Consider the following 12,266-nt stretch of genomic DNA (forward strand, 5'->3'; position numbering starts at 1 on the left):
GGAATTGTCGAACTCTTTCGTGTCGTGTGTCTGGTTTTCCTGGATGCGCTGCTTTCAGGTGTCACAGACCAGCCAGTTTTGAACGTTGAACTCAGCTTCTACTGGTAAATCCCAATCAGCTGTTAGCCCTTCAGGCTGGCAGCAGTACTGCATAGTTGGACACCTCCTAGATGTCGATGAGGTGGGCTCTTCTGATCTTTAGCACCTGGGTAAACACAGAGCGTTCCACATCTTTACAGAATGAACCTTTCTTCTTCAGCGTCCTTGAAACCAGAGCTGCTCAGGTCATCATCTGGAATCACAACCACATTCCCTCTGGTATGTTTGGAACCCCCCCCAGTCCCTGACATCCCCGAGAGCTTACCTCCTACCTTGGCAGCAGCGTACGTCCATATGGTACAACTAAGTGTCGATTATCGGGCGATCTCATATATCACACACACACATCTGATAAAGCCGGGTATTCATCAGCAGCGTAGCACCCCCCCCACCCCTCCCTGCATACACACCGTTGAGTAGTGACAGATGAACAGCCTACCTACAGCTTCACTGATCCAGAAACATCAAATGTGTTTGAGGGCTGTGCCAATCGTCTGTCTTTTTTGTCATTGAGTCACCCGTGTGAGCGCCAGTAACGCGTTTGACACCTTTCACACAGTTTACAGTCCATCTTTTCACGGTTAGCACAAGCTAATGTTGTCCCAAAAACCTTTTATGACTTCTGAGGTGTAAAAAAAAAAGAAGAAAAAAGTCAGATTTTAAGAAAGGATCGTATCAGGAGGCTGTGCTGCGTTCAGAACTCTAAAATATGCATCAGCCTGAGCATGCAGATGAGCTGCAACATTATCATATGTCACATCCTGACAATCAGAAAGCCTAATGAGTGACACAGATATGATGATTACCTTTGCGTACGTCTTCGTACGGCAACAGAAAGGCTGTCATGGTTATTAATTCCACACTTAATTAGTCCTAATTTTATACAACTAATTTACTCAGGACGCATTAAATAAACATCGATGTCTAATTAGAATATTGTGTTAAACTTGTACGTGCCGTGTTCATTATCGGGTGCGTACCTTAGCAACTGATCTTGCCGCCAGCGTAATCCCGGGTGCGTCTGATTTACATATGCAAACACACCTGAACGACAGGGGTGTGCTTTTCATCCACAGACAGGAAGCAGCGGCGAACACGCCATGTCATTTCTTTTAGCGACGTACGAATATGTGACGTGCGACAGTAAATTTACAGCCGGTGTTGATCTAATGTCACGCATACGTCCCTGTCACGCTGGTTTTGATGGCGGTTACTCTGTCGTTCACACACTTGCATCCACCTTGAGCGAGCAGCATCCATCAGCCACGGCAGCTGGCGGGCGGCGGCGCAGCCGAGCAGTAGGACGGTGCGTTAATGAAACATTAATGGCTGAAATGACCAAGTCCAGCCTGGACTCCCCGCACAAGTCCATTAGCAGCAGCACGGCGCGTCAACATCCACAGCTCCTGCTAGCGCAGCCTCCAGCCAGGGTGGGGACCGTGGGCCGGGGGCACATGCAGGTAAATGGTGTTGAAAGGTGGAGGGGGGGTACGCCATCTGTCTGAACTCTGCCCGTTAGCTGGTGGGGGGGCGTTAACCGATGAGTTACATTTGATGACCTTTCGAAGGGCGTCGCTTTAACGATGGCGGGTTTTGGGGGCCTGATATTTCCGCTGGTGAGCAGATGTGCCGGACGGGCCTGGATCTGAGGTTAAACATCAGCCAGAACTGCAGCTGCTCTTTGGGTTTCTGTCACGTGACAGACGTCTCCTGCAGCGCTGTAAGGGAACACTGGCGACTTCAAAGTAGAGAACATTTGTTGACTAATTGAATGATTTTTGTTCTCTCCGAGTGAATAAATCCTCACTACTCTCCTTTGGTTTATGCAGCCAGTTCGGATGCAGCCCGTTCAGCTTAGAGGTTTTACTGTGTTGAGCCAGCAAGGGCAACTGTTGTCTTTCGTGAAATCATGAAACGCTTCCATTCTGTTGGATTAAAATGCCCAAATCCATATCTTAAGAGTGGGAACACCAAAAACTGTCCCTCAGGACTAATCCGCTGACCTCTGGTTGCCTGTCTCTTTAAGAATTCTGGGTGAGGTCAGCGCTGTGGCCCATCCATCTAAATGAAGGGCGCTCCAGATCACTCAGGTCCGATCTTGGTCTGGTTTTATTTAATTACCAGTATATGAATGCATGTCTTGCTTTGCTGTAATGCTGTTATTCCACATCATGGGAAGTGTAATTGAGACCATACGGGGCGTTACTGGGCAGCATGATGGCCGAGGAGCTGAGCGATGCGTCTGTGCCCGCCACGCCGCCCTCCCCGTTCCTTAATTACCATTTCGGATCTCAAGCGTGTTTGCACGTCGTGGGGGGAGGAGCCAGTCTCGCCACCAGACCGCCACACACCCAGGACGTTTGTCAGTGAGAAAGTTCATGAAAAAAGAGGCTGAGGAAGATGCATGAGAGCTCTTAACCTGGTAATGTCCTCTAATCGGGGGAAGCTGTAATTGGTTTAAGCATTAATCAGATTTCAGACAGTCGCTCTTAAGTGTTGTGCGAATGCAGAGTTTCCTGTCGAAGTATGAAAAGAGTTTTTGTTGGATATAAATGTGTTTGTGTCAGCGGGGGCTCATTATGTGGCCCTGATGAGCCTGGATTCAGGGAGCTGGAATCCACTAAGTGATTGTAGCGGTGCGGGACATTTGTCTCCTGGAACATGTTTTCATTCCTCTGAAGGCTCCTTCACTTCATACTTCACGCTGCTTCTATTGACGTTACGTTCTGGGTTTGAATAATGAGTAAATGTAGCAGCGGCCTGAATATCCTTCACAATAATCTCTTTAATCCAGCTAAATGGACCCGTTTCTGAGCCCCAGCAGCAGCTTCAGATGAGGAGCGCCAGCGGGTCAAAGCCTAAACGTCTGTTGTGGTGACGATGGTTTCCTCCTCAGGTGATGAAGCTGTCGCTGTCAGTCATCTCAGAATAACTCCCAGCAGCTCCACGTTCCCCGACATCAGGCGCCAGAATGGATGTTGTCTTCCCTTTCTTCTCTTCTTCTCTTATCACCTGACCCAGTCTCAACCTGCGAGCCTGTGGTTCTGTGCTTCTCCAGAATCGCCGCGTCTCCAGACGACGAGCGAATCCTGTTTTCAGAGGCAGATTGTAATCGTCGTCGAGCTGCACCGTCGTGTCTGTGTAGGAGATCGAGCGTGCGAACACCAGCCCCTGGCTGTGGTGGGGGGCTCTGAGGGCTCAGCATCGTATAGATGGGTAAAAAGGTTGTCACCTTCACCTTCAGGACTCGTCGCTCGCTCAGCGTCAGGTCATTAAATTCACATTAGGCGCCTCTGAGGGACCTGCGGATGCTGTTAAAGCACCTAAATCTGTGTGGCAGCAGAAAGAATCACAACTTTCTGCTCTCAATCATGTGGGGGGGGGGGCAGCACTTTGCATTCGGGATCATTACGGCCTCACATGTCTGTTTTTTCACCATTTTCTGGGGACGATAATGGAGGCCAACGGCACCAGAGAGACACTGGCCGTGGCCATTTGTCTGTCCCCTGGAGGACAGATCTGGACCTGAGACAAAGTTTGAGATGGCTGCCACTTAGATGGCATTAGCTCGCCGTCTCTGGGGTCAGCCACGTGAATCATTTATCAACAGGAACCTGCAGCGGCCGTCTCAGATGTCAGATCACGTTAGGCCCGTGTCCCCGGATTCTTCTCCACTCCGGCAAAGGTGGATCTGGTACCACTTTGTCGTTCACGGTGTCTTCACAGGAACATCTGCCGCGCACCAGCACGGCGGCGTGTGGGCCAGTCTGCGGCCTGCTGGCATCGGCGACGGCGTTAGAAGGGGTTCGTTTTCACTCCCAGAACGTTTCTCCGACTCTGGCGCCTAACCCTCCGTCGGAATCCTCAGATTCTAAATTCTGAAACTGTGTCAAAGAAGAAGCAGGATCGAAATCATTTGGAATGCAACAGACTGTCACGTAGACGAGTTGGCCGTGCCGGCCGCGGTGACCTTCGCCGTGTTTATCCAGCTTTGTCCGACATTGACCGCCGCCATTTGCTGGAATACTGTTGTTTCTAAACAGGAGCGGCAGGTTTACGGGCTGCTGCTGGACGCACAGCTGCCACGTTTGGCTGCTGACCAGCAGCCTAATACCAAGGACATTACCTGGGAACAGCTGCCATCCTGTCACATGACACGCCGGCCAGAGCGGAGCAGTCACTCATGTTCGTTTAGGCCCACTTTGCTACGTTCGCCTCCTCGTTCACAGCAGAGCGAAGCTGCTCGTCAGTTTCAGACTTCGGTGACAACGCGTGAAGTTCGAGTTTATCCAGCAGGGAAATCCAGAAGCTGCTGATCTCTAATCAGATTTAAAGATGCCATCGCACTCACGTACTTAAAGTGAGACCACGACCGCTTTGGAAATTAGCATTTTCGCTGGCTAGGGCCGATAAGAAAGCTGAGACGAGGCAGTTGTGGTATTGTCACGATGGGACCGATGCCAGACGGCTCCAAACTTTAAAGCTGCCGCAACAGTTTTGACTTCTTTAACAAAATGTTCTTTACCAGCAAACAAAATCCTTCACTTTCCTTTGAAATTCCAGATGAAGACATCGAAACAAACCAGCAGTCTCTTAAGCCGACCATGGGTTTGATCCTCTTCCTGTTTCCTGCTCATATAGGCTGGTGATGGCGAGCATGAGCTGCTATTGGCCATTGTTGGTAAATGTGATTAGCTTGCACATATAGATGTTAGCTGGTATTGATCAAGGTATCAATTTAAGGCCTGTGATTAACTTTGTGAGATAGCCACCATGGCCCGGACGGTATTAAAAATGTATAAAAGAGATGGAGATGAATAAAATAACAAACAAAGCGGAGCTCGTCATCTGAAGAATGTGCCGCTCGAACGTCCGTGTTCAGGAACTGATGCATGCGTTACTGTTTAGACCACATTTGCACGCCGGCGTTACCCAGACAAATTCTTGTACATTAGCGAGGGAATAATATGCTGAAGGCAATAATGCACCGTAAACCAGCCGTCACTCTGCGGAGGCCCCTCCTTCAATCAGCAGGAAGTAGCCAAAGTTCCTGGCTCTTGCTGGTGGATGGGCACAGGCCTCATTTTCTCCCAGTCCATGTATAAAACACAGTCTGGGAATAGGTTTGACTGATCTATCCCATCTAATATGCGACTTTCTCTCTTTTTTTGCTCATAAGTTGCAAATGGCTTCATTAAAACAAAAGCACGACCATAGGGAGCGCATAAAACACGCTACTGCTGCTACCTAATATGGTATTTATGACCGCGGCTAAATGTAGAGTGAATTAAAGTTTAACGGATTGCAGTCAGGTAGACTCGCCGACGTTTGTGCTGGAATGTCCATTAACAAGATGAAAGAAGAGGGGGTGTGTTGAAGGGCGGCGGTGGGGGGGCTGCTGTTCCCACATGGCCGCTGCTGGAACAGCCAGCTGAGCTGCACACGGCTGGCTGGATCTGGACACAACCGCACGTGAAATGAAAAATCGACTGACAGTTCCACCCAGGAGCCCCGGCTGGGTGTTTTTACACAAGTAATTAAAATGTAATATCATCCAAAGGGACTTTTTCCACCTCCCCCCAGCACCGTCCTCACCTCCGCTCCGTGGATCCTTACCACGCTCTTCTGTCGGCTGGAGGAAACCACGCCGCTCCGCCTTGTCCGGGATGTGGGTGGTGCTAAATGGCAACAGGTTCACGTCTAAATAATCAGCTGGCACACGTCCAGCCCATTCCACTTTCATCAGTTCTGAAATTTCCCAAAGGACCCGGCAACCATGTCTCCGCCGTCACCTGGGTGACCTTATTTGGCTGCCATGTGACAGAAAAGCTAGCGGCTTAGTTTACTTCATGTTTTTGTTCAAAGTCTATTATTAGGGTTTTTTACTGACTTGAGCCTGACTTTTAACCACTAGGGGGCACTCTTTAACATCTGCTGCAGTTTAGCTCAATTCCAGCCAAAACAAATTCAGCCTCGAACTGTTTTATTTGGTTTTTATTTGTTTTAGAATGAAGCCAAATTGAATTTTTTGCTTTCCATTCCAAACAAAATTGTTTGTCGTTTATCCCATTCAGATCTTCAGTTGCTCTTGTTTCGGCCCGAGCTGGTATTTCGGGTCACGGTGAAGGTCAGTTAATGTGACTGAAGTTAATGTGACTGATTTCAAAACTTACCGAATCTTCGTCTCACGGCCGCAACCTTAAAACAAACATTGATTGATCTTCCTGATCTGTGATGTAAGAAATGCCAGCAGTGACAGCAGAGCACGTTCCCCATACGATGAGCGTTAAGTATGTAAATGTTTCCCAGAGCAGCTTAGCCCTGATATTAAATAATGTATGATGTGAATTCATCGTGTATATTTACATTTATATATCTCCAGTCTGATGTGAATCAAAAGAAGGCAGGAAGAAACCAAACAAATTATTCTCCTGGAAACATATTCATATATTCTTCTTTATATTTGGTTTGTTTGCCTTACGGCGACTGGAGTTCAAAGTTGACCCACTTTCTGATTTATCAGTACAGATGTGATCTGCGTGCACGCCGGACCTGCCACTTCTCTCGCTAAAAAATCGTAGCTAGTTCAGTTGTGTCGTCAAACGGTGATCACGTGACCTTGTTTGTGAAAACTCCACTTTGTCATCCGGCTGCTGTGAAAAGCATCATGTTTTATGGATGGCGCTCACATTTCCTGCTCTTGCGCTGCACAGGTATGCGTGCGTGCGCTGCGGGGATCGTGTATGTTAGATGGCCATGTGAGCCGCAGCGCCGTAATGGCTTTACATCCTCGCTGTCTGCTGGCTCCTCCCACGAGGCTCCGCCACCTTTTTAGCTCACAGATGGACAGAAAAGGTTCCCTGTTGAATGTAAAAAACTGTGACACAAAGTGGCGCAGTTTCATATTTGCTTAGCGCTGACTGGCTCAGTAATGGCACAGCTCCCGGTAGCCGGATCACCGGAGGCGGAGCGTCGGGGGACAACCTGGGATCACCGTGCTGCTGGTTTATGCATGAGCCATGTGCTCAGTTTCTCTGAGACAGACGGAGGCGACATTAACGGAGGAGACATTCAGACAGGAAGACATCCATGTCTCCAGCAGGCTGGGGATGGTGGAGGCCTCACAAAGCCATCAGATATTCTGGACGCGTGTTGATGGCCGCTACCTGTCTGTCGGCACCATCTGTCAGGTGACAACAGGAAACAGAGGCGTGTTCCTAAAACATCCACGTAAAGATCAACGCGTCCGTGTGAAAATGGCCAAAAGCCAGTCAGAATGTTGATAATCGTCAGTTCAACATCAAAATACCACCATTTTTTTAGAAAAAATCCTCACTGCTGTTTTAGTTTTATGACTTTTAAAGACAACCTTTGCAGATTTTCACAAATGTGACTGAACAGTTGACAAATTAAAAATTGAGGGTGGCCAATAAAAACAGTTCCTCTAATGTAAGAGATTAGTTGTGAGTCTCCATCCCAGGATGACTGAATATGAGATCTTTCCACATCCTGCTGAATTGCAACCAGCTAATTGCTGCTACAGGTAGCTAATGCCTTTTACAGCTCATTAACATCTGTGCCAGTAAGCTAATGTCTGCCCTCACTAGCTTACATCTGCCGCTGATCGCTAATGTTTGCAGATACAAGTTTACCACTACTGGCTAATATTAGCCGCGGGAAACTAATGTCTGTGTGATAAACATGTTATTATGGGCTGATTAGCACGTCATCTGAGTGTCCAGTTTGTGTTTTTAATGTGTTCTGTGAGGAAAGCCTTCCTTTGAAAAGAGACATCGCAGTTTGTCTCAAGCTATTTTTCTTCAACTCTGCTCACTCGCACGACTGAGTAATTCAAACGCAGGAAATCAGTGAGGAAATTTGGCCGCCGAGAGCATCGCTATCCCTGTTTATCTTGACGGTGCTCTCCTTAAGCAGGCCGCGTATTTATATTTGAAGGCGCCACCGGCTGCGTAGGTAAAGATGGGAATTTGTAGTGACAAGGGGGGAGGGCATCGGCACAACAGAGGTACTTAAGGAAAGAGACAACCTTCCAGCAAAGGCAAACCAGTGTTGTCAGGCGGCAGTTGGTGCGGTAATTATAAAGGCTGCTTTGAATTTCCCAGGGATTCCATGGGAATGACATAATGGAGAGAGCACTAAGAATTTAATAAGCCAAGCTGGAGGAGAAGAGACAAAAGGAAACCAATAGGCTGCCAATGGCATTTGAAAAGAGGCGTCGGTGTTCGTGATCGGCATTGCAAAGGATGTCCCCGCCCCTCCGACTCCCCGCGCCGACCCGGTGACCTCCGTCACTTTGGAGCAAGCGATGACACACCGGAGCTCACCGCCGGCTCGGGGCACCCTCAGCCACAGTCGTCCTGATTTCCTGTGACATCAGAGTCAGTCTTCAGTCACTCCGATCCCGTCAAGGAGTCGCGGCGACAAACCAACAACGTGCGGCCTATTTATAACCTGGTCACCTGATCTGTCACCACCCGCAGGCCAGGAATATTAAACTGACAGCAGCATATTCTGAGACGTGTGATTGGCCTCCAGCCGCTTTATTTTTATCGTACCTTTGATCAACACTCGGAGGAGCAGGAGGACGCCGCTTGTGACGCCACCTGAGCAATGAAAAGGGAACGGAAGTCCTCAGATTTCTAAAAGCTGAGTAAAAAGATCTGGTTCAAATGCATTATTTAAGGGGACCAGCGGGTGGTTTTCAAGACCCCCCCTCCCGCTGTCAGTATTTCCCTCCAAAGAGCTCGTTAGTGGTGCTGATCAACGACGGACATGTTTCCAGAACTCCTGGAATTGGTTCGTATCCACGTGTTTGACACTTCGCCACTGCGGCCCGACAGCTGAAGTGTTGGTGGCGAGCTGTCAGACCTCTACGGCGTTAAACAGCAACATCTGGATCCACCATAAACACACGTAATCATCTCCACATGTGGCCCGCTCAGGCCGCACGTGCCTCTGGACCAGCGGCGGTGGGGGGGGAACTGGCAGCCCCGTCACCTGTCTGGAACAGATCCGGGATCAGACGTCTCCACTTCCTGCCTGATTTTAAACGCAAAGTTTTCTTTTGTGATTCTGTTTAGTTGCAGAATCAAATAAACGAGCGTGAAATTTTCCGATTTTCTGAATTTCCATGAATGTAAATATAATCTTAAAGTGTTGAACTTGTCTCCTTCCTGTTGGAAATAAACCTTTCTTTGAGAGTCTCTTCAGGAATGTTGCAGTTAATGATGGCAAACAAGTCCACATAAACACCTGAACTTGCTTTTGTGTTGTATTGATTCAACAACCCCCCCCAGGTGTGAGACAGATGTTCACATCTGGAGATCAATGAGGGGCTCATTTCACTCCCTTTTTTCCTCCGTCTGTTCACCGCTGCTCTCGCAATAATTCAAATGAAAACAAATGACGCGCGCACGTGCACGTGCACCAGGGCCGCCGCAAACACGCTATTGTTTGATATTTGAGCAAATACAGATGAGGCTGAAGTTCCATTCATTTACTCCGGGGTCAGATTCTGGAGGGTGTGCATGGAGGTTCACTGTGACACTAAGACGATCCGGGTTCTGAACCCACAAACTTCACATTGTTTGCTGAGAGTTGGAGCTGGCGGGACAGAACATACCTCACTGATGAACCTGCTCTCATGTCTAATCTGTTCTCTCTGCTTTTGTTTTCAGGTTTCCACATCTGATGAAGTATGTGTTGCCGTGCCAACGCGCTCCGGAGCTCCGAGAGTCACTGGACTTAGGTGTGTCCGGCGGCCTGGAGCGATACATCATCCCCGCCGATGACGGCGCCTCTGAGCATCCACCCGGCTCCCCCGGCCGTCCCGGGGTCAGTCTCCTAAATGAGATTTCAGCGGCGCTGACCCGTGCTCTGATCTCCTCACCTTTCTGCCAGGAGAAGAAGAACGACCTCTGACCTGCCGGAGGCAGGAGCAGCCACCGTCCTCCTTCGAGTGGCGACAACTCAGCGTCAGCCGAGCGTGCCTAAGCCAGGACGACGGTGCAGAGAGGTCAGGTTCTGGTGTGTGTGGGTGTGTGTGAGAGAAGGCAGTTCAATATTAAGGTTTCAGCATCTCTGGGATGTTAGCGGCCTCCGTGCGTCTACGCTAACACGTTAGCTTTTTGAACAGGCTACTACGCTTACGTTTGGAGTTGAGCTGCAGGTTTTTGTGTTTTACTTGTCAGTGGGATGAAGCTCCGAGGTGGATAATCCACAGGAACATAAAGAAGTTCCCAGAGGCCGGCCTTAGCCTACATATTGTACTATATGATATGCACGCGAGCACACAAACACACACACACACCATATAGAACAGGCTTTCATGTGCATTTGTGTTTCTTTTTTCCTGACGTCTATCTGGTACTGCTTGTATGTCATTACTAGAGTCTCCAGCTCCCTGGAGTGGTTAGCTCTGCTAACACAGGGAGGGTGGAGGGGGAGATGCTCTGTGTGTGTGTGTGTGTGTGTGTGTGCATGTGTGTGTTATAACACTCACACACGCTCCGATCGCCTCATGATTATGCTTGATCAGTGTCAAACAAACCGCCGCAGCGAGCACTTTGAAAAAGAATATTTAGCACTGGGGCTCTTTCAGGCCGTACTTGTTTTTTACAGAGCACAGTGGTTTGTTCAGTTCACCCACATCTGAGAAATCTCTTCTTTTTGATTTGTTTTTGTGATGCAGACAACACAGGCGTCATATTCAGCCTCAGTTCCAAGAAAAAAAAGAATCAAACAATCAAAAGGCACGAAAGTTTGGGTGGTTGCAGTTCGTTCACGTTCACCTGCGACACAGACGTGAATAAGAACAAAGGAGAAGTCAATAATACGTCAAATAAAGTAAGAAAATTTTAGAAAAGAAAGCTGCAGTGCTCTATCAAACAAGTAAAATTTGCTTCTGTTAAACTCTGCGGCTAATGCTAGCCTCTTAAATGGTCACTTTGTTGTCTTTGTTTCTGAGAAAAGGAGGCAAATTTGGACTTCCTGCTGTAGAACTGGTCAAAACGGAAACAGCGTCCACACAGACGGAACCGTTGGAGCGTCTTTCTCCCTTTGTGTGAACATTGGCTACCTTTGTCTGCGCCGTGTGTGACTCTTTAGTGCTAACATGGCGTTTCGCTGCTTGGTGCAGGATCCACCACATTGGCGGCGGTAATGACTCGACCACGCTACCATACGGCGTCTGGAGCTGTGAGAGAAAGCAGCAATGTGACGAGAGCCGGTGGTTACAACTGGTTGTGCCTCACAGGGGGGGGGGGAAGTGAGCAACATTAGCCGGGGTGTCGTGTTTGATTGGGCTTTATGAGCGCCACCCCCATTGTTCCTGTTCGTCACCAGACTTCCAGGTAATGTGGTGATAATTGTTGCAGAAGCCTCCATCTGCTCATTTCGTGTGATGGATTTGGGGGGGGGGGGGGTGTCCTCGTTTCAAATCCATTTTCCCAGGTGCTGATGGGAGGCCGCGGGGTGAAAGGGGTGGGGTAGAGCACACGGGCCCCTTTTGATGTACCCCTCTCTGAGCAGCCAGGTTGTCTCCGCTAGTAGCGGCTGGTGTTTCAAACGCAGCCTGCACGAGGGCGAGCGACACCTTTCCGCTCTGGCTCGCCACCAAGCGCGATGCGTTATTGTGCGGAGGAGCCCAGCGGAAGCAAGCAAGAGGCCTCTCTCCACGCGTGTAATTACACGGCTTTAATTGATAATGTAGAAAAACAGTATTGATTCGGTGTCAGGTGGAGCGCGGCGCTCCGACCTGTAATTAGCTCTCTGATCCGCGGCGTCAGCTCCAGTGTCTCCGACAGGTAGTGATGTCACAGAGCAACGCACCGCCACCTTAAGGTGCAGAGAAAAGCCTTGTGTTTCACCACAAATCAAACACGTCAAAGGCGGGATTCTGTTTTCCTGCAAATGAACGTCTGCAGAATAGCGCACGTGTGTGTGCGTGCGTGTGTGTGTGTGTGTGTGTGTGTGTGTGTGTGTGTGTGTGTGTGTGTGTGTGTGTGTGTGTTATAGAGAGTGGCACAGATGCTGCCTGTACAGTAGATGGAGCTACACTCTACACCTCTGTTCTTTTCTTCTATCTGCATATAATTAATTTACCCACTCACACACACACACACTCACACACACACACACACTTTTTC

The 12,266-nt window shown here is 49.0% G+C and overlaps 1 protein-coding gene across 1 annotated transcript in view; it reads left to right on the top strand.

Annotated features, from left to right (window-relative positions):
- LOC115250829 (uncharacterized) overlaps window positions 1–12,266 on the top strand; it is a 213,705-nt gene that overhangs the window by 67,237 nt on the left and 134,202 nt on the right. Inside the window, exons 5-6 of the mRNA XM_029841038.1 lie at window positions 9,798–9,868; window positions 10,021–10,135. Of these exons, the coding sequence (XP_029696898.1) occupies window positions 9,798–9,868; window positions 10,021–10,135 (186 nt within the window). The remainder of the gene's footprint in view (window positions 1–9,797; window positions 9,869–10,020; window positions 10,136–12,266) is intronic.

Source organism: Takifugu rubripes, chromosome 8 (assembly GCF_901000725.2).
Source record: "Takifugu rubripes chromosome 8, fTakRub1.2, whole genome shotgun sequence".
In the NCBI taxonomy this organism is placed as follows: Eukaryota; Metazoa; Chordata; class Actinopteri; order Tetraodontiformes; family Tetraodontidae; genus Takifugu; species Takifugu rubripes.